Consider the following 21,447-nt stretch of genomic DNA (forward strand, 5'->3'; position numbering starts at 1 on the left):
CATTAACACTCTTCGTAGCAATCTAATTTGCACTTCTCCTCCTGTTTCTAATGCTACTGGTGTCTACTCTATTGCCTGTTTGTCTTATCCTCTCCAATACTTCGGGGAAACTGGCCGTACACATAATGACAGACTTAGACTTAAGGAACACAAAAGAAGTGTTAAGTCTGCAGACACAAACAACGCTCTCTTCTGTCGTGTTAGGGGGACTCTAATCATCCTATTGATTGGTCTAAAATAATCTTTCCTGCCTCTACTCTTCACCGACGCCGTCTTGTCGACTCAGCTCTGATACACAACCTACCCAATATGAACCTGAGTCCTGGCTTTGTTGCTGTTGACTCTTCCCTCTCACAGTATATACGTAAATGTTCCAGCCTTCTTAACAAACGTGACCTGACTTAAGCCTACCCCCCTTTTCCTTTTCTTACCCTCCTCTTATTCTTACCTCGTCCCATTCTTCCTTCATCCCATTATTACATTCATCCCATTCGTTCCTTTCATCTTATTCTCACGTTTCACCTTACTCTTACCTTCTTTTAGGAATTACCTTCTTCCCTTATATGTTCGTTACCTTAAACATTACCTTCTTTTTTTTTGTGATTATTCTTGCACATTACCTCCCAGAAATTACCTTCTTCTCTCATCTGCGCCTCACCTCACACTTTCCTTATTTATTGGCTCGTTCCTTCCTCTTTCAAATTTTTACAATTTCCTTCAACAATTTCTGAGTCACGAGAAGTGAATAAAGGTTAGTTTGATTTATATTCCCAATTCAGTGAGGTTTGTCTTTGGATCAAACCTTTTTGAGTTAACTCCATTATTAATGTATATCATGAAAATTAACAACACTAAACCTTTAATATTTTGTTAAGTTATTTTGAATTTGTTTCTTTCCAGAAAGAGATGCAATGAACCTGGACGGTTCTGGGCGAGGAGCATTCTCTTCAGAGTTCGACCAACACAAAGACAATGAAACCAGCAGAGGACGAGGAGGGTATTCTGGAGGAAGAGAAAGAAGGTATTCTGGAGGAAGAGGTGGATCTTATTCTGGAGGAAGAAAAGGAAGGTATTCTGGAGGAAGTGGACGCAACCATCATCGGCCACAAAGAGGGGCTCAGAGCATGTCGGACTTGACCGCAGACAGCGTTAATGATCAGTCAACAGGAAGAAATGGCCAGAGAACTAGCCTAAAGAGGCGGGAACATCCCATAGGTTATAAAGTGTTGGAAGGAATGCTCGGACTGTTCCCTGATGAGGTGGTGATGAAGCTGTTGAGGGAGAAATCTGGGTATGATCTGCTCATTGATCAGGACGATGATGTTAAGCCGGACAAAATGTTCCTATTAATAAAGGTCTTGTCCCATGCATCAGAGACAAAGGCGAACCGAGAAAACCTGTATATCCTCCTAAGCAAAACTTTTAAGACTAAGTTCATCAATCAGCTGGTAAAGTTTTCTCTAACCTTTGGATTACAACAAGGTAATGAGAATGGCAATATATTTTATGATAAGCTGTGGAATGTTCTGCATGTTTATGGGAATGTCATGCCCAGTCTGGCTGCTGACCTTCTCCCTGCAGTGTTCGAAAGCTGCATCATGGTTCTGCAAAGGATGTCGACTTCCTCTCCGGACAGAAAGTCGATTCTGAATAAGTACAGAGAAACAAGAGTTTTCCTTGAACAACACAAAAAAACTCTGCAGATGTCTGGACATGCACAGAAAAAGACAAGACAGCGACACACATGTGAAGATAATCTTCAACCACCTGAAGATTTCCGGGAACTATCCATCTTGCCCACAGCTCAAGATCTTAACGACACGGAAAAGCCATTTCTTCGGAGGAATATTGTTGAGGGGAAATACTTGGATGTTAATCACTACCTGGATGTTCAGTTCCGTCTACTCAAAGAAGACTTTGTGAGGCCCCTCCGAGAAGGCATTAATGCATATAAAGGAAAGTCACTCTCTCAGAACAGAGATATTTGGATCTACAAGGATGTAAGAATTGTTGGATCTGAGATGATGAATTTTGAGATGATATTTTACATACAACTAAATCTACCACAAATGTTCAAAATAGAAAGTTCAAAAAGACTGCTCTTTGGTAATCTATTGTGTTTCAGCAGAGACAATTTTTGCAATCTGATTTTTGGATCAGTATTTGATCGAAAACCAGAAAAGTTAAAAAATGGAATAATTGGTGTGAAGTTTGAGTCAAATATTGGTGGAGTAAGTGATTCAGTGTTCGTCATGGCGGAGTCAAGATCATACTTCGTGGCCTATAAGCATGTTCTTAATGCTCTCCAGGATATCACAGAGGACTCATTCCCAATGGAGTACTTTATAGTTAACGTTCATTCATATATGGTGACCCCAAGCTACGTATCTCAACGCTCAGTGTATGATCTTAATGTGATGAGAAGCTCCAGTATGATGAAAGAGTCAGAGGCTTGCAGTAAACTGTTTCAGAATGCTAAAAGAACTATAAAACAGCACCCTAAATACTTGCCGAGTCTTGCAGCAGTGAGAGTGTTGCGTGATCTTCAGAACTGGCCCACTGAAGATGAACTTGGCTTAGATGCATCTCAGCGGCGTGCACTTAAAAGTGCTCTTGTCAGCAAACTTGCAATTATCCAAGGACCACCAGGTACTGGAAAGACTTTTATGGGTCTAAAAATTACTCAGGTGCTTCTTCACAACAGTGAAGCCTGGAAGAATGAGGATCAACCTTCCCCTATATTAGTCGTGTGTTTTACTAACCACGCTCTTGATCAGTTTCTGGAGGGAATGAGCCAATACACAGACAGTATCGTGCGAGTTGGGTCAAGAACCAAGAGTGAGATCGTTGATCGATTTCAGATAAACCAACTTGTTAAGACTCTCCGATCACAGAGAGCACTTCCAGCTGATGTGCACGAAATGAACAAACAGTTACTCGGGCAGGTGAGAGAGTTGGAATCAAAAGTTTTAGCTTGGAGAAAGGCCAGTCAAGAACTTTCCTCACCAAGAGGAATCTTGAAGCTCGATTTTTTCTCTTCAACTGGCATTATTCCTGATGGAGCACTTAAAGATATCAAGATTATAGGCATCCAAGACTGGCTTCTCGACCAGAAAGTGTGTGAAGAATCTGGCATGGCACAATTTGCCTCTGGGAGTAAAGACACCAACCCGACAAACACAAACACTGAATCTAGACAAAATAAAGCCTTATGGCAGGATGCTGAAGATCTTTTTGCTGTTGAAGAGCGCGACAGGATGTTGGATGATGTGGACCTTGTAGATCACTCGAACACAGGCGTCACAATTCAAGATATACTTGGTTATGTAATAAAAGCTGAATCGCTGGAGAGAGAAATAGAAGTTCTCGCAAGTTATAACACAACCAGTGTCAATAATCCCGAATCCAGAACACTCCAGTCAAAGTTATATTTCCTTCAGCTTGGCTTAAAGACTCCACCAATTAATGTAGATAAAGTGAAAGTTCTTGAGGAAACTGATGTTACGGACTTAAACTTTCGTAGCCGTTGGGCATTATACAGGCTATGGTTGAGTAGGTTGTCTATGATGGTCAACAAGAAGTTATTGAAAGCTGAGGACGAGTTTAAACGGGTGACTAAAGCCTGGCGAGAGATAAAAGACCAAGAATACCTTCACGTGATGAGACACGCCTCAGTAGTGGGGATGACGACGACGGGCGCCGCCAGCCACAGCAGTGTGGTCCAGGCTCTTCAACCACCCATAGGTACACAACACTCAGGTTTTTACTTCAAAACTCATCAAAAATCTTCTTCATAACCATAACCTTAGTGCACAGTTAAGTCACATGAACGGGATATATTTGTTGGGAAATTGAAGCAGGATGAAGGGGTGAACCTGTGCCTGAGGAGTCTAGGGATGCAGGTTCGAGCCCATCATACTACTACAATATTTGCTCATACCCATGCCAATTGTCATTATATTACAAACCATTTTGTGTTTTTATAACATATTGTACAATTTCCTAAGGAAGAAGTATATAGAATAGGAGAGGCTTTAAAGCTGAAAGACAATAATCTCTCATTTGATCGTTAAAAATCATCAGTTCAAACATTTAAGAATGAATTTTCAGACATTCATATACACACACATATATATATATATATATATATATATATATATATATATATATATATATATATATATATATATATATATATATATATATATATATATATATATATATATATATATATATGTCGTACCTAGTAGCCAGAACGCACTTCTCTGCCTACTATTCAAGGCCCGATTTGCCTAATAAGCCAAGTTTTCATGAATTAATTGTTTTTCGACTACCTAACCTACCTAACCTAACCTAACCTAACTTTTTCGGCCACCTAACCAAACCTAACCTATAAAGATAGGTTAGGTTAGGTTAGGTAGGGTTGGTTAGGTTCGGTCATATATCTACGTTAATTTTAACTCCAATAAAAAAAATTGACCTCATACATAATGAAATGGGTAGCTTTATCATTTCATAAGAAAAAAATTAGAGAAAATATATTAATTCAGGAAAACTTGGCTTATTAGGCAAATCTGGCCTTGAATAGTAGGCTGAGAAGTGCGTTCTGGCTACTAGGTACGACATATATATATATATATATATATATATATATATATATATATATATATATATATATATATATATATATATATATATATATATATATATATATATATATATATATATATATATATATATATATATATATATATATATATATATATATATTAGTATATTTTGGTAGCAGTCTTTCCTGTAGACACATATTATTAAATATGACCGAAAAAGTAAGATTAATAATTCTAACGCGAATTTTCTCAATATTTCTTATGTTTCTTTTTACTGTCGATAGTAATTGAAAAATCAGTTCTCCAAAATTCATTTTTATTTCTAGTCTGACACGACACTTGAACGCGTTTCGTAATAACTTATTACGTCAAGTCAAGACCCACAAGCCTGGAAACGCACTTCGGCCAATCACCAGCCAGATACCCACACTTACGTACAGACTGGCGAAGCGACTCAACGGCTTGCTGACTCCTTATGTCAATTGCGCCTTCAGCCTGAAGTCTCCAAAGGAATTTGTTGACTTACTGCAGGGAACACGGGCCACAGTGATAAGAGCCTCGTTGGACGTAGAATCACTGTTTACCAACGTACCTGTGGATGAAACAATTGGGATGATAGCGGACAGAGTGTATCGTGATCCAGCCTGTACTCCTCTTGACATACCAGAAAACATTCTAAGCAAACTACTCAAAGCTTGTACTAAAGAGGCACCCTTCTTGAGCCCGGATGGGCACATGTATAAGCCAGTAGATGGGGTCGGCATGGGTTCTCGCCTAGGTGTCCTATTTGCGAACTTCTACATGGGTACCATCGAACAAAAGGTCTAAGTCAACATGAACTTGAAACCGGCCATATACTGCAGGTATGTTGACGACATTTTTATACAGGTACCTGATGTCAGACATCTGCAGGAGCTGAAGGAGGCATTTGAGCGGAATTCTGTGTTGCGTTTCACTTACGAGATGGAGAAGGATGGGAAGCTGCCCTTTCTAGATGTAACAGTCATGGAAAGGAGCGGAGGTTTCCACACTGCAGTCTACACCAAGGAAACAAACATAGGAATGTGCGTAAATGCCAACAGTGACTGCCCAGACAGGTACAAAAGGAGTGTTGTTAATGCTTATGTCGACCGTGCTCTCAGCCACAGCTCAGGATGGAAGCAAGTCGATGAAGAACTCTGTCGGGTAAGGCAGGTCCTAGTCAACAACGGCTTCTCCAATGGTTTCGTTGAAGACATCATAAGAAGGAAGGTGAAATGCCATGCAACCTCTGAAGAGACAACTAACACAACACCTGTACCCCCTATTAGACTATTTTACAGGAACTTCTTTTCCACAGTTCATAAAATGGAGGAAAGGGTCCTGAAAGATATTGTTAATAGAAACGTTACCCCTACTGACAAAAATCAGAAGAACAATTGACGATTTACTATAAAACCAAGAAAACTGCCAACCTACTCATGAGAAACTCTCCAGACAGAAAGCAGAACGCTTTAAAAGAGACTAACGTCGTCTATGACTTCAAATGCCCTCTTGGGGACTGTAAGCCTCAAAAAAACCAGTATATAGGCAAGACAACAACATCTCTTTCCAGGCGTTTAACGATGCATAAGCAACAGGGCTCCATTAAGAAACATATAATCTCTTCCCACAAACAAACCATCACCAGAGAAATCCTAGCAAACAACACAGAAATCATCGATAGCAGACGGCTGGACGTCTGCGAGGCACTACACATCAAGAAGTCAACACCAGCAATCAACAGCCAATTAATGCACAACTAAATTCTACCCACTTCAAGACTCCGCTCCAATATAGAAGCATCAAGAAATATGGACCAATAGGCTTTCTTCAATTACTTCCATTCAATACCCATTGTTTCGTGTTCTGTCTTGTGTTTGAATTTAATACCCATTCAATACCCATTGTTTCGTGTTCTGTCTTGTGTTGGAATTTAATACCCATTGAATACCCATTGTTGAAAGTTCGTTTTTCACCCCATCCACCTCACCCAAATGTAGATATAAACCTCGAAGATGTGTAAAGCTCTATTCAGTTTCAGTTGTGTGTTTGTAAACTAAAGTCTTTGAAAATGTAATAAGTTTTACGAAACGCGCTCAAGTGTCGAGTCAGACTTGAAATAAAAATGAAGTTTGGAGAATTGATCTTTGAATTACCATCAACAGTGAAAAGAAATGTAAGAAAGATAGAATAAATTCGTGTTAGAATTATTAATCTTTCTTTTTATATATATATATATATATATATATATATATATATATATATATATATATATATATATATATATATATATATATATATATATATATATATATATATATATATGTATATATGTATATATATATATATATATATATATATATATATATATATATATATATATATATATATATATATATATATATATATATATATATATATATATATATATATATATATATATATATATATATATATATATATATATATATTAGTATATTTTGGTAGCAGTCTTTCCTGTAGACATATATTATTAAATATGACCGAAAAAGTAAGATTAATAATTCAAACACGAATTTTCTCAATCTTTCGTACATTTCATTTCACTGTTGGAGGTAAATAAAAAATCAATTCTCCAAAATTCATTTTTATTTCTAGTCTGACACGACACGAGCACGTTTCGTAAAACTTATTACATTTTCAAAGACTTTAGTTCACAAATACACAACTGAATAGAACTTACGCATCTCCGATTTTATATCTACATTTGAGTGAGGTGGAAGGGGTGATGTGGCATTAACACAAGACAGAACAAGATGTGGCATTAATAGGGTACTAATTTCATCAACACAAGACAGAACAAGAAGTGGTATTAATAGGGTATTAATTTCATCAACACAAGACAGAACACGAAACAATGGATATTGAATAGAAGTGTTTGTAGAGAGCCTATTGGTCCATATTTCTTGATGCTTCTATATTGGAGCGGAGTCTTGAGGTGGGTAGAATATAGTTGTGCAAAAATTGGCTGTTGATTGCTGGTGTTGACTTCTTGATGTGTAGTGCCTCGCAAACGTCAAGCCGCCTGCTATCGCTGTATCTATCGATGATTTCTGTGTTGTTTACTAGGATTTCCCTGGCGATGGTTTGGTTGTGGGAAGAGATTATATGTTCCTTAATGGAGCCCTGTTGCTTATGCATCGTTAAACGCCTAGAAAGAGATGTTGTTGTCTTGCCTATATACTGGGTTTTTTGGAGCTTACAGTCCCCAAGAGGGCATTTGAAGGCATAGACGACGTTAGTCTCTTTTAAAGCGTTCTGTTTTGTGTCTGGAGAGTTTCTCATGAGTAGGCTGGCCGTTTTTCTGGTTTTATAGTAAATCGTCAGTTGTATCCTCTGATTTTTGTCTGTAGGGATAACGTTTCTATTAACAATATCTTTCAGGACCCTTTCCTCCGTTTTATGAGCTGTGGAAAAGAAGTTCCTGTAAAATAGTCTAATAGGGGGTATAGGTGTTGTGTTTGTTGTCTCTTCAGAGGTTGCATGGCTTTTCACTTTCCTTCTTATGATGTCTTCGACGAAACCATTGGAGAAGCCGTTATTGACTAGGACCTGCCTTACCCTACAGAGTTCTTCGTCGACTTGCTTCCATTCTGAGCTGTGGCTGAGAGCACGGTCGACATATGCGTTAACAACACTCCTCTTGTACCTGTCTGGGCAGTCGCTCTTGGCATTTAGGCACATTCCTATGTTTGTTTCCTTAGTGTAGACTGCAGTGTGGAAACCTCCGCCCTTTTCCATGACTGTTACATCTAGAAAGGGCAGCTTCCCATCCTTTTCCATCTCGTAAGTGAAACGCAGCACGGAACTCTGCTCAAATGCCTCCTTCAGCTCCTGCAGATGTCTGACATCAGGTACCTGTGTAAAAATGTCGTCAACATACCTGCAGTATATGGCCGGTTTCAAGTTCATGTCGACTAAGACTTTTTGCTCGATGGTACCCATGTAGAAGTTTGCAAACAGGACACCTAGGGGAGAACCCATGGCGACCCCATCTACTTGCTTATACATGTGCCCATCCGGGCTCAAGAAGGGTGCCTCTTTAGTACAAGCTTGGAGTAGTTTCCTCAGAATATATTCTGGTATGTCAAGAGGAGTACAGGCTGGATCACGATACACTCTGTCGGCTATCATTCCGATTGTCTCGTCCACAGGTACGTTGGTAAACAGCGATTCTACGTCCAACGAGGCTCTTATTCCTGTGGCCCGTGTGCCCCGCAGTAAGTCAACAAATTCTTTTGGAGACTTCAGGCTGAAGGCGCAAGGAACATAAGGAGTCAGCAGGCCGTTGAGTCGCTTCGCCAGTCTGTACGTGGGTGTGGGTATCTGGCTAATGATTGGCCGAAGTGGGTTTCCAGGCTTGTGTGTCTTGACATTTCCATACGCATATCCAGGTTTATATTCCCCAATGATCTTTGGCAGGTGGAGTCCGGATTTCTTGGCGTTCACAGTTTCGATCAGTTTGTTGACCTTTGCTTTTAATTCGGCTGTAGTGTCCTTCGTTGCCCTTTGGAACTTAGTTTGGTCAGAGAGTATGATGTTCATTTTCGCCAGATATTCGTCTTTTTTATGAATGACATATATTGGCGACTTGTCACCTCTCCTGACAACTATCTCCTTGTTCTCACGAAGGCTTTTAGCTGCCGCTTTAAGCTCGGGGGACAGTATGGTGCTTCTGTAATTGCCTCGATTCTTTCCTCCTTCTGCAATAAGTTCTGCTTGTAAGGTATCTTTGGTAGTGACCTTCTTTTGTGTCTCGAGGTCGAATATGTCGTCCAACAGAATTTCCAACTCTACTTTCCGGGCCATCTCACTCGGTCTGGACATAACATGACAGTTTATGCCCAGATTTAGGAGAGTGACTTGGTCCTCAGTGAGGTTAATTCCTGCAAGGTTCAGGAAGCCATCTCTTGGTCGTGGAATTGCCATAGGTCCTCCATATAATGTTGTTAGTTTCTTGATAATCCTTGTTTCAGTGCTGAGGTGATGTTGGTCTGTGAGGATGTCGAGGTGTTGTTCAATGCGGGTACGGATACTTTCGTCGATGTTGCTATTTCTCCACTCGTTTGTAGCATGAAGTAGTTGCGTTTTGTTGTCTTTGATTTCATTCTCTGCCTTGTATATCTGATCACGAATCAGATCCTGGCGATATTTTATCGTGAAGGCTTGATTCCTTGCTGCTGGGTCGTGCGCTTTAATATTAGTATATTTTGGTAGCAGTCTTTCCTGTAGACATATATTATTAAATATGACCGAAAAAGTAAGATTAATAATTCTAACACGAATTTTCTCAATCTTTCATACATTTCTTTTCACTGTTGGAGGTAAATAAAAAATCAATTCTCCAAAATTCATTTTTATTTCTAGTCTGACGCGACACGAGCGCGTTTCGTAAAACTTATTACATTTTCAAAGACTTTAGTTCACAAATACACAACTGAATAGAACTTACGCATCTCCGATTTTATATCTACATTTGAGTGAGGTGGAAGGGGTGATGTGGCATTAACACAAGACAGAACAAGATGTGGCATTAATAGGGTATTAATTTCATCAACACAAGACAGAACAAGAAGTGGTATTAATAGGGTATTAATTTCATCAACACAAGACAGAACACGAAACAATGGATATTGAATAGAAGTGTTTGTAGAGAGCCTATTGGTCCATATTTCTTGATGCTTCTATATTGGAGCGGAGTCTTGAGGTGGGTAGAATATAGTTGTGCAATAATTGGCTGTTGATTGCTGGTGTTGACTTCTTGATGTGTAGTGCCTCGCAAACGTCAAGCCGCCTGCTATCGCTGTATCTGTCGATGATTTCTGTGTTGTTTACTAGGATTTCTCTGGCGATGGTTTGGTTGTGGGAAGAGATTATATGTTCCTTAATGGAGCCCTGTTGCTTATGCATCGTTAAACGCCTAGAAAGAGATGTTGTTGTCTTGCCTATATACTGGGTTTTTTGGAGCTTACAGTCCCCAAGAGGGCATTTGAAGGCATAGACGACGTTAGTCTCTTTTAAAGCGTTCTGTTTTGTGTCTGGAGAGTTTCTCATGAGTAGGCTGGCCGTTTTTCTGGTTTTATAGTAAATCGTCAGTTGTATCCTCTGATTTTTGTCTGTAGGGATAACGTTTCTATTAACAATATCTTTCAGGACCCTTTCCTCCGTTTTATGAGCTGTGGAAAAGGAGTTCCTGTAAATTAGTCTAATAGGGGGTATAGGTGTTGTGTTTGTTGTCTCTTCAGAGGTTGCATCCTCACACTGGCAATAGTTGCCACCATTCAGGCACAGATACTGATCGGATGGCTAAGGGTACACTTTTATGTAAGTCTGTGCTGTCTTTACTACTCTCCAGGCAGTAAGAACTGCTATAGAGAACGTAATGTTCCCTAGGTGGTACTATGATAACCTTCGTGTATGCTCATAGAGAAATATCATAAATGGAGGCACACTTAAACACAGTGATAAAATGTGCGAATTTACTGATGCAAATTACATGAACACACACAATCACAAGTAATACATGAATATGGAAATATGGATAAATAAGTCTGGAGATCGTCAGCCTCTTCTTCCACGACCTCCAACACTCCTTCAACTGGACAGAAAGACAGGAGTCCCACACTCTCTCACAGGAGGGCCTCTTCACCACGTCGGCGCCTCTCCTTCACTGTCCTGCCATCCATACACACTGTCCCCTCTGACAGTCCTGGACACAAGCTGCCTTGCAGCCTATTCTACTATTAAAGCATTAATGTCCTGTTGCCACATACATAAGTAACTATTGTGGCCTAACTAGCCTACTCACACAAGGGGTAATGGGAGGGAAAATGATCTACCTTACATTCCTGGCTCACGACGCCTGTCCCTCGATGGTGTGAGGTTCCCACGCTTCCTTGGGTCGATCCTTGACGATCCAGGGCGTTCCACAGGTCCTCAGGTGTCGTGGAGCCTTCGCGTCGTCGCCGTTCCAATCCCTGAGATTCAGCTGCCCCAATCCTGGTTCATCGATGGGCGCTGAGCTAATCACTATTTTCCCACACTCGCCCCTTCCACAAGGCGTTGCTCCTTGTCCTAGGCACGGTGTCGTCCTTCCAAGACCCTCAGTGGATGTGACCCGGTCACAGCTAGGCCTGCCCGCTGCACCTTCCAGACCTCAACGTCCAGCGGCGCCGCCCCAGCGTCGTCGCCGACTATTTTCCAAGTTTGGCACTTCTCTGCTCAATGAACCTGGTTCCCTTTTGCTTCCCAGAAGCGCAGGGTCTCCAATAACTTATGGTGGGCTGCGATGGCTAGTTTAATCCACTGAATAAGGCTTGTAGAGCCTCAAATCCTTGAGAGCAGACCGAGGCGCGTCCTGTCGCTTCCAAGGTCGGATCAACTCTGACGTTGGCGCCGCCCAGGGCACTCGGTGACGTCATGGCGGGCCCTGATTTGTCGCCCGCGACCTAGGTCGGCCAATCCGCAATCGGCTAGTGTCCCTTCCAAAAGGTCATATCTGCATTAGGGGATACTCTTTCATTTCATAACAGGGCGCCAATTTCCCTTTATTTACAACTTATAATGTAACTTCCTTCCCTTTACTGGCAGTCGGTCTGGTCGCCACATATATCATTAGACTCCCTGAACCTCAGAGAATCAGTAGGGAGAGCTGATATGACTCTTTAAGCCGGCAAACGAAAGAGATAGGAGAGGGCACCGTAACAATATATATATATTGTGATGGAAAAAAGAAGTGTAGGTCTTCGGCAGTCCTCCCAATGGCTGATGTCAACGCCTATCACATTTAAAACTAAAAAGATGACTGCGTAGCTGTTGTGTCCTGTGGCAAAGTAAGACAAGATTATAAAGTCAAAAAATAACATAAAATAAAATAGTGGTGACATTACTCTAAAATGGATAAAGACAAAAATGAAATTAACAGGTGCTGAGAATAAAGCGCTGGTTGTGAACATCCACTAATAGACAGAGCGTATATCAGATGGTTGTGTCAGCTTTGAGAGCACAGGATATTCTAACTCCAATGGCTGGTGCAGGCCCAGACATCGGCTAGGTAGATGGCGCTGAGGTGCAGAGGTGCAGTGGTGCAGACGTCGATTCACCAATCAGAAGCGGGCAGGCAGGAAATGGTAGTTTGGTGATCGGCGACGATGGAGGGGGGGAGGTGGAGCGCGAGTGTCTGATACGTTTGGGCCTGGCAAAACGTATTTGACTAAATGTGCACTACACCTACTTGTAGTATCTAGTTGTTGTAGATGTACTGAAGTAACATGATGATAGGAAAAAGAAGGCCAAATCTGTCTTGAAGGAAATTATCGTAACAATATTTATATATTTATCCATTTCATTAATAATGAGTTAAGTTCTTTTCATTTCAGTTAAAATTAACGTAGATATATCACCGAACCTAACCATCCCTACCTAACCTAAACTAATATAACTAAGTCAGTAATTCGCGTTCTTAACATAATATAATAATAATATTTCAAATAAACTAATTGGAAAAAAATAATTGAAAATAAAGAAAATCACTCGGCCTATTAGGCAAATCGGGCCCTGCACAGTAGGCCGAGAAGTGCGTTGTGGCTGCTAGGTACGATATATATATATATATATATATATATATATATATATATATATATATATATATATATATATATATATATATATGTCGTACCTAATAGCCAGAACGCACTTCTCAGCCTACTATTCAAGGCCCGATTTGCCTAATAAGCCAAGTTTTCATGAATTAATGTTTTTTTGTCTACCTAACCTACCTAACCTAACCTAACCTAGCTTTTTTTGCCTACCTAACCTAACCTTACCTATAAATATAGGTTAGGTTAGGTTAAGTAGGGTTGGTTAGGTTCGGTCATATATCTACGTTAATTTTAACTCCAATAAAAAAAAATTGACCTCATACATAGAGAAAAGGGTTGCTTTATCATTTCATAAGAAAAAAACTATAGTAAATATATTAATTCAGGAAAACTTGGCTTATTAGGCAAATCGGGCCTTGAATAGTAGGCTGAGAAGTGAGTTCTGGCTACTAGGTACGACATATATATATATATATATATATATATATATATATATATATATATATATATGTCGTACCTAGTAGCCAGAACGCACTTCTCAGCCTACTATGCAAGGCCCGATTTGCCTAATAAGCCAAGTTTTCCTGATTTAATATATTTTCTCTAATTTTTTTCTTATGAAATGATAAAGCTACCCATTTCATTATGTATGAGGTTAATTTTTTTTTATTGGAGTTAAAATTAACGTAGATATATGACCGAACCTAACCAACCCTACCTAACCTAACCTAACCTATCTTTATAGGTTAGGTAGCCGAAAAAGTTAGGTTAGGTTAGGTTAGGTAGGTTAGGTAGTCGAAAAACAATTAATTCATGAAAACTTGGCTTATTAGGCAAATCGGGCCTTGCATAGTAGGCTGAAAAGTGCGTTCTGGCTACTAGGTACGACATATATATATATATATATATATATATATATATATATATATATATATATATATATATATATATATATATATATATATATATATATATATATAAATGATCTCATATATAATAAAATGGGTAGCTTTATCATTTCATAAGAAAAAAATTAGAGAAAATATATTAATTCAGGAAAACTTGGCTTATTAGGTACGACATATATATATATATATATATATATATATATATATATATATATATATATATATATATATATATATATATATATATATATATATATGCGAACAAGCCTGAATGGTCCCCAGGACTATATGCGAATATAGTCCTGATGTCTGTGGGTGTGAGTTTTCATTCATATATATATATATATATATATATATATATATAGCTACTAGGTACGACATATGTCTATATATATATATATATATATATATATATATATATATATATATATATATATATATATATATATATATATAGACATATGTCGTACCTAGTAGCCAGAACGCACTTCTCAGCCTACTATGCAAGGCCCGATTTGCCTAATAAGCCAAGTTTTCCTGAATTAATATATTTTCTCTATTTTTTTCTTTTGAAAAAGTTAGAGAAAAATTAGAGAAAAAATTAGAGAAAAAAATTAGAGAAAATATATTAATTCAGGAAAACTTGGCTTATTAGGCAAATCGGGCCTTGCATAGTAGGCAGAGAAGTGCGTTCTGGCTACTAGGTACGACATATATATATATATATATATATATATATATATATATATATATATATATATATATATATATATATATATATATATATATATATATATATAATTACATTGTTTACAGAAAACACACATATATATAACAATCACTGTTCGTAGAGGTGCTGGAACTGGAAAATGGCTGCTCCTGAGTCTTTAGTTTTCGTAATGAGCTGATGTATGACCTTTTGGTTGTGACTCGTCTGCACTGACCACTACGCTATAAAATCCATTAATAGTGTAAACAAAATTTACGTAGGAAGAGGAGTCAAAATACGTGAAAACAACAGGAACAATACTGATTCCGCTGTTCAATCTGCTCATCTCTCGCTTCTCTTCTGAGATTTGCATTAATCACTGCCTGAAATATATAATAATAATATTGCAAATTATTATAAGTGCTTTTCATTTGTCAGCATTTAGTTAAAAAATCTGCTTATAGTAACAACGATCTTTTTTCAGTGATAATTGAAGAGGCTGCTGAAATTTTAGAGGCTCACGTGATTACGTCCCTGACCGGCAACTGTCAGCATCTTATTATGATCGGTAAGTAGATATTCAGGGGACATTTCTAGTCATAACTTCTTCATGAAGTTTCTCATTTAATCCCTATTGTTCATACTCAGGCATTCTGGAGCACCCTCAGTGATTGTTGTACACAGTTATTGTGTACAATTAATATTTAGCTTTACACATACATTGTTGTGTGCACTCAGTCACAAGTGGCTTTGCTTTGCTGCTCATTTCTACTCCCTGTAGTTTATTAGCGTCTCCACTCTCAGTCTTCTATCACTCCCACAATTACACTTACTGGCAACTTACCTGAGCTAGTTGGAGTTTCAAACCCTATTGTTTAACCGACCTCTTCCCAAGGACGTCAAGGTAAGGAGTAATAATATCTTATTCGAGCTTTATAACATTTATAAAAAAAGAACTACTCACACATCAATACCATTATATTACAAAATAAACATTATCTTACATGTAACCAATTTCAGGTCTACCTTACTACAGCTATTTTCATAGTCTCCTGTGGATGGTATGCTGGTAGCCTCGCCTGTAGAATGTTCAATCAATTTCTCTTACTGTCCTTAACACAAAGAAAAACTTTAAAGCCTCTTCTCGGCCAATATGTATGTATGTATGTATGTATGTATGTATGTATGTATGTATGTATGTATGTATGTATGTATGTATGTATGTATTTATGTATGTATGTATATATATATATATATATATATATATATATATATATATATATATATATATATATATATATATATATATATATATATATATATATATGTCGTACCTAGTAGCCAGAACTCACTTTTTGGCCTACTATTCAAGGCCCGATTTGCCTAATAAGCCAAGTTTTCCTGAATTAATATATTTTCTCTAATTTTTTTCTAATGAAATGATAAATCAACCCATTTCATTATGTATGAGGTCAATTTTTTTTTATTGGAATTAAAATTAACGTAGATATATGACCGAACCTAACCAACCCTACCTAACCTAACCTAACCTATCTTTATAGGTTAGGTTTGGTTACGTAGCCGAAAAAGTTAGGTTAGGTTAGGTTAGGTAGGTTAGGTAGTCGAAAAACAATTAATTCATGAAAACTTGGCTTATTAGGCAAATCAGGCCTTGCATAGTAGGCTGAGAAGTGCGTTCTGGCTACTAGGTACGACATATATATATATATGTCGTACCTAGTAGCCAGAACACACTTTTCAGCCTACTATGCATGGCCCGATTTGCCTAATAAGCCAAGTTTTCCTGAATTAATATATTTTCTCCAATTTTTTTCTTATGAAATGATAAAGTTACCCATTTCATTATGCATGAGGTCAATTTCTTTTTATTGGAGTTAAAATTAACGTAGATATATGACCGAACCTAACCTAACCTAACCTATCTTTATAGGTTAGGTTAGGTTAGGTAGCCGAAAAAGTTAGGTTAGGTTAGGTTAGGTAGGTTAGGTTGTCGAAAAACAATTAATTCATGAAAACTTGGCTTATTAGGCAAATCGGGCCTTGGATAGTAGGCTGAGAAGTGCGTTCTGACTACTAGGTACGACATATATATATATATATATATATATATATATATATATATATATATATATATATATATATATATATATATATACATATATATATATATATATATATATATATATATATATATATATATGTATATATATATATATATATATATATATATATATATATATATATATATATATATATATATATATATATATATATATATATATATGTGTGTGTGTACTCACCTATATGTGCTTGCAGGATCGAGCATTGACTCTTGGATCCCGCCTTTCTAGCTATCGGTTGTTTACAGCAATGACTCCTGTCCCATTTCCCTATCATACCTAGTTTTAAAAGTATGAATAGTATTTGCTTCCACAACCTGTTCCCCAAGTGCATTCCATTTTTCTACTACTCTCACGCTAAAAGAAAACTTCCTAACATCTCTGTGACTCATCTGAGTTTCCAGTTTCCACCCATGTCCCCTCGTTCTGTTATTATTACGTGTGAACATTTGATCTATTTCCACTTTGTCAATTCCCCTGAGTATTTTATATGTCCCTATCATATCTCCTCTCTCCCTTCTTTTCTCTAGTGTCGTAAGGTTCAGTTCCTTCAGCCGCTCTTCATATCCCATCCCTCGTAGCTCTGGGACAAGCCTCGTCGCAAACCTCTGAACCTTCTCCAGTTTCTTTATGTGTTTCTTCAGGTGGGGGCTCCATGATGGCGCGGCATACTCTAAGACGGGTCTCACGTAGGCAGTGTAAAGCGCCCTAAAAGCTTCCTCATTTAGGTTTCTGAATGAAGTTCTAATTTTCGCCAGTGTAGAGTACGCTGCTGTCGTTATCCTATTTATATGTGCCTCAGGAGTTAGATTAGGTGTCACATCCACTCCCAGGTCTCTTTCTCGAATCGTTACAGGTAGGCTGTTCCCCTTCATTGTGTACTGTCCCTTTGGTCTCCTGTCACCTGATCCCATTTCCATAACTTTACATTTACTGGTGTTAAACTCCAGTAGCCATTTCTCTGACCATCTCTGCAGCCTGTTTAAGTCCTCTTGGAGGATCCTACAATCCTCGTCTGTCACAACTCTTCTCATTAATTTTGCGTCATCTGCAAACATCGACATGTATGATTCCACTCCTGTAAACATATCATTTACGTAAATTAGAAAGAGGATTGGTCCCAGCACCGATCCTTGAGGTACTCCACTTGTTACTGTTCGCCAGTCCGACTTTTCGCCCCTTACCATTACCCTCTGGCTCCTTCCTGTTAGGTAGTTCTTCACCCATACTAGGGCCTTTCCGCTTACTCCTGCCTGCCTCTCAAGTTTGTATAGCAGTCTCATGTGCGGTACCGTATCAAAGGCCTTTTGGCAGTCAAGAAATATGCAGTCTGCCCAGCCTTCTCTGTCCTGCCTTATCCTTGTTACTTTATCATAGAATTCTAAAAGGTTTGTTAGGCATGATTTCCCTGTCCAGAACCCATGTTGGTGCTTGTTTACAAACCCAATGCTCTCCAGGTGCTCAACAAGTCTTAGCCTAATTATTCTTTCAAGTATTTTGCAGGGGATGCTTGTCAGTGATACGGGTCTGTAGTTAAGTGCCTCCTCCCTATCCCCCTTTTTGAAAATCGGTACGACATTTGCCTCCTTCCAGCAACTGGGCAATTCTCCCGACATAAGTGACTCATTGAAGATCATTGCCAGAGGCACGCTGAGAGCCTGCGCTGCCTCTTTAAGTATCCACGGTGATACTTTGTCTGGTCCAACAGCTTTATTTGCATCCAGTGTTGTCAACTGTTTCATTACATCCTCTGCTGTCACCTCTATATCTGATAGTCTTTCATCTTGGGTAATCTCTTCTAACAATGGGAGCTGCTCAGGCTCGGTAGTGAACACTCCATGGAATTTTGCATTCAGTACCTCGCAGATTTCCTTGTCGCTTTCTGTATATGCCCCTTCTGTTTTCCTCAGTCTTGTCACTTGGTCATTTACCGACATCTTCCTTCTTATATGGCTATGTAGTAATTTTGGTTGCTTTTTCGCTTTGACTGCAATATCGTTCTCATAATTTCTTTCCGACACTCGTCTTATGTTAATGTAATCATTCCTAGCTCTGTTACATCTAATCCTGTTGTCCTCTGTCCTTTGCCTTCTGTACTTCCTCCACTCCCTCCTGCTTCTCACCTTTGCTTCCTGACACTGTCTATTAAACCATGGGTTATTATATTCCCTCCTGCTTTTTTCCTTTATTGTTGGAATAAATCTATCTTCAGTCTCCTTGCATTTCAATATGACTTGGTTCATCATACCTTGCACTGTTTTTCCTCTAAGTTCTTCCTCCCACTGCACTTCTCCCAGGTAGTCCCTTATCCTTCTGTAGTCCCCTTTTCTGTAATCAAGTCTCCTTTCCCGGACCTCTTGTCCTTTGGTCACAATTTTAAGCTCCATCATGTAGTCAAAGGCTAGGACACAATGGTCACTAGCTCCTAGTGGTATTTCATGTTCCAACTGCTCAATGTCTTCTACATTCTGAGTGATAATGAGATCTAATAGGCTGGGCGTATCCCCTCCTCTTTCCCTAGTATCTTCTTTCACATGCTGTGTTAGGAAATTCCTGTCAATAACGTCTACCAGCTTCGCTCCCCAGGTCTCCTCCCCGCCATGGGGATTCCTCGTTTCCCAATCTATCTCTCCGTGATTTAGGTCCCCCATGACCAGCAGATTCGCTCTCATTCTATGCGCTAAAGTTGCTGCCCTCTGCAGCTCATCCATACATGTCTTGTTGCTGTCCTCGTACTCCTGCCTGGGCCTTCTACTGTTTGGTGGGGGATTGTAGAGTATCAAGATTACAATCTTCTTCCCATCCACTGTCAGAGTTCCATGTATGAAGCTTGTGCTTTCATTGGTACCCGGATTTTCCAGCTCATCAAACTTCCATTTCCGCTTTATTAGTAGTGCCACTCCTCCTCCCTGTCTCTGTGTCCTTTCTTTTCTTATCACCTGGTACCCCTCTGGAAAGATTGCATCCGAGATCATGCCATTTATTTTAGTTTCCACTATTGCCACTATGTCTGGGTCTGCCTCACTAACTCTTTCTTTTATCTCTTCTGCTTTATTGGCTACCCCATCAGCATTGGTGTACCAAACCTTGAGACTCTTCTTGGAAACTCGGGTGTCAGAGTTCCCCCTTTCACCAGGGGTCTGGGGGGAACTGGGGGGTGTCTGGGGGGCAAGTGGGGGCTGTGGGGGTGAGTGGGGGGGTGCTAGGGGGGTGCCTGGGAGTGCCTGGTAGGCGAATGGGGTCTGGGCATCTAGGGGGGTAGGAAGGGCATAATGGGTCTGAAAGTTAGGGGTCTGAATAGCATAGGGGGGTTGAGAAATAGAGTGAGACTGAGAGTCAGATAGAGGTTGAGAGGTTGGGGGGAAGAGGGCTACTGAGGGCGGAGAGTTGAGATGAGAATGGAGCATGGGTGCTGGGAGTGGAAGAGAGGGTATATTAGTTAGGGGGGAATCGGGGGTAGGTGGGTAGGTGTGTGTGTGTGTGTGTGTGTGTGTCAAAGATACATATACATAAGCACATTAATCATAATCATAATAATAATTTAAAGGAAAAACATAGCTGTAACAACCACAGTTTAAATTTAGAGCCTATTCCCTCCTACAAGCCATTCACACTCTGCATCAATAAATCATATATGGAAATTAATCTTTTTCTAAAAACACACACCTAGGCATTCATTGCATCACTCATGATTTCTTAATCTGATATATAAAATTGGTCACAAATAAATCTACACATCAAATGTTAATATCTACAAAAATCCATATCCATCCTTTGACTCTCCCGGTAGCCTGGGGCTAGATTCACAAAGCACTTACGCAAGCACTTACGAACCTGTACAGCTTTTTTCAATCTTTGGCGGCTTTGTTTACAATTATTAAACAGTTAATGATCTCCGAAGCACCAGGAGGCTGTTTATAACAATAACAACAGTTGATTGGCAAGTTTTCATGCTTGTAAACTGTTTAATAAATGTAACCAAAGCCGTCAAAGATTGAGGAAAGATGTACACGTTCTGTTGTTGTTGTTAAAGATTCGCTACCTGGAACAAAAAGTTCCAAGTAACACGGGCTATGGTGAGCCCGTAGATAGTTATTATGTACACGTTCGTAAGTACTTGCGTAACTGCTTCGTTAATCTGCCCCCTGAGCTATTAAACTACCTGCTATTTCGGTAAATAGTTAGAATATTATAAACATATGGGGTTTCTATAGAATCGCCTCACCAAAATGTACACAAATAATTATCTTATGCGCTCCAAATCCTAACGCAGATCCGATATGCAAGAAAAATCACATTATACTAAAATTACCACACGGGCGCTCCAGATGGCTGTAGACCCAGGCTACCTCCCCAGGATCACCCACTCTGTCCAGAGTCCACCGTCATGGTAGTTACGTATATTTCCTTCTTGTAACT

The 21,447-nt window shown here is 39.1% G+C and overlaps 1 protein-coding gene across 1 annotated transcript in view; it reads left to right on the forward strand.

Moving 5' to 3' along the window:
• Positions 1–21,447, forward strand: part of LOC123772030 (NFX1-type zinc finger-containing protein 1) — a 225,040-nt gene that overhangs the window by 28,756 nt on the left and 174,837 nt on the right. The window contains exons 2-3 of the mRNA XM_069337878.1: positions 901–3,744; positions 15,372–15,455. Coding sequence (XP_069193979.1) covers positions 912–3,744; positions 15,372–15,455 — 2,917 coding nt within the window. The 5' untranslated portion in view covers positions 901–911. The remainder of the gene's footprint in view (positions 1–900; positions 3,745–15,371; positions 15,456–21,447) is intronic.

This window comes from Procambarus clarkii, chromosome 38 (assembly GCF_040958095.1).
Source record: "Procambarus clarkii isolate CNS0578487 chromosome 38, FALCON_Pclarkii_2.0, whole genome shotgun sequence".
NCBI classification, from domain to species: domain Eukaryota; kingdom Metazoa; phylum Arthropoda; class Malacostraca; order Decapoda; family Cambaridae; genus Procambarus; species Procambarus clarkii.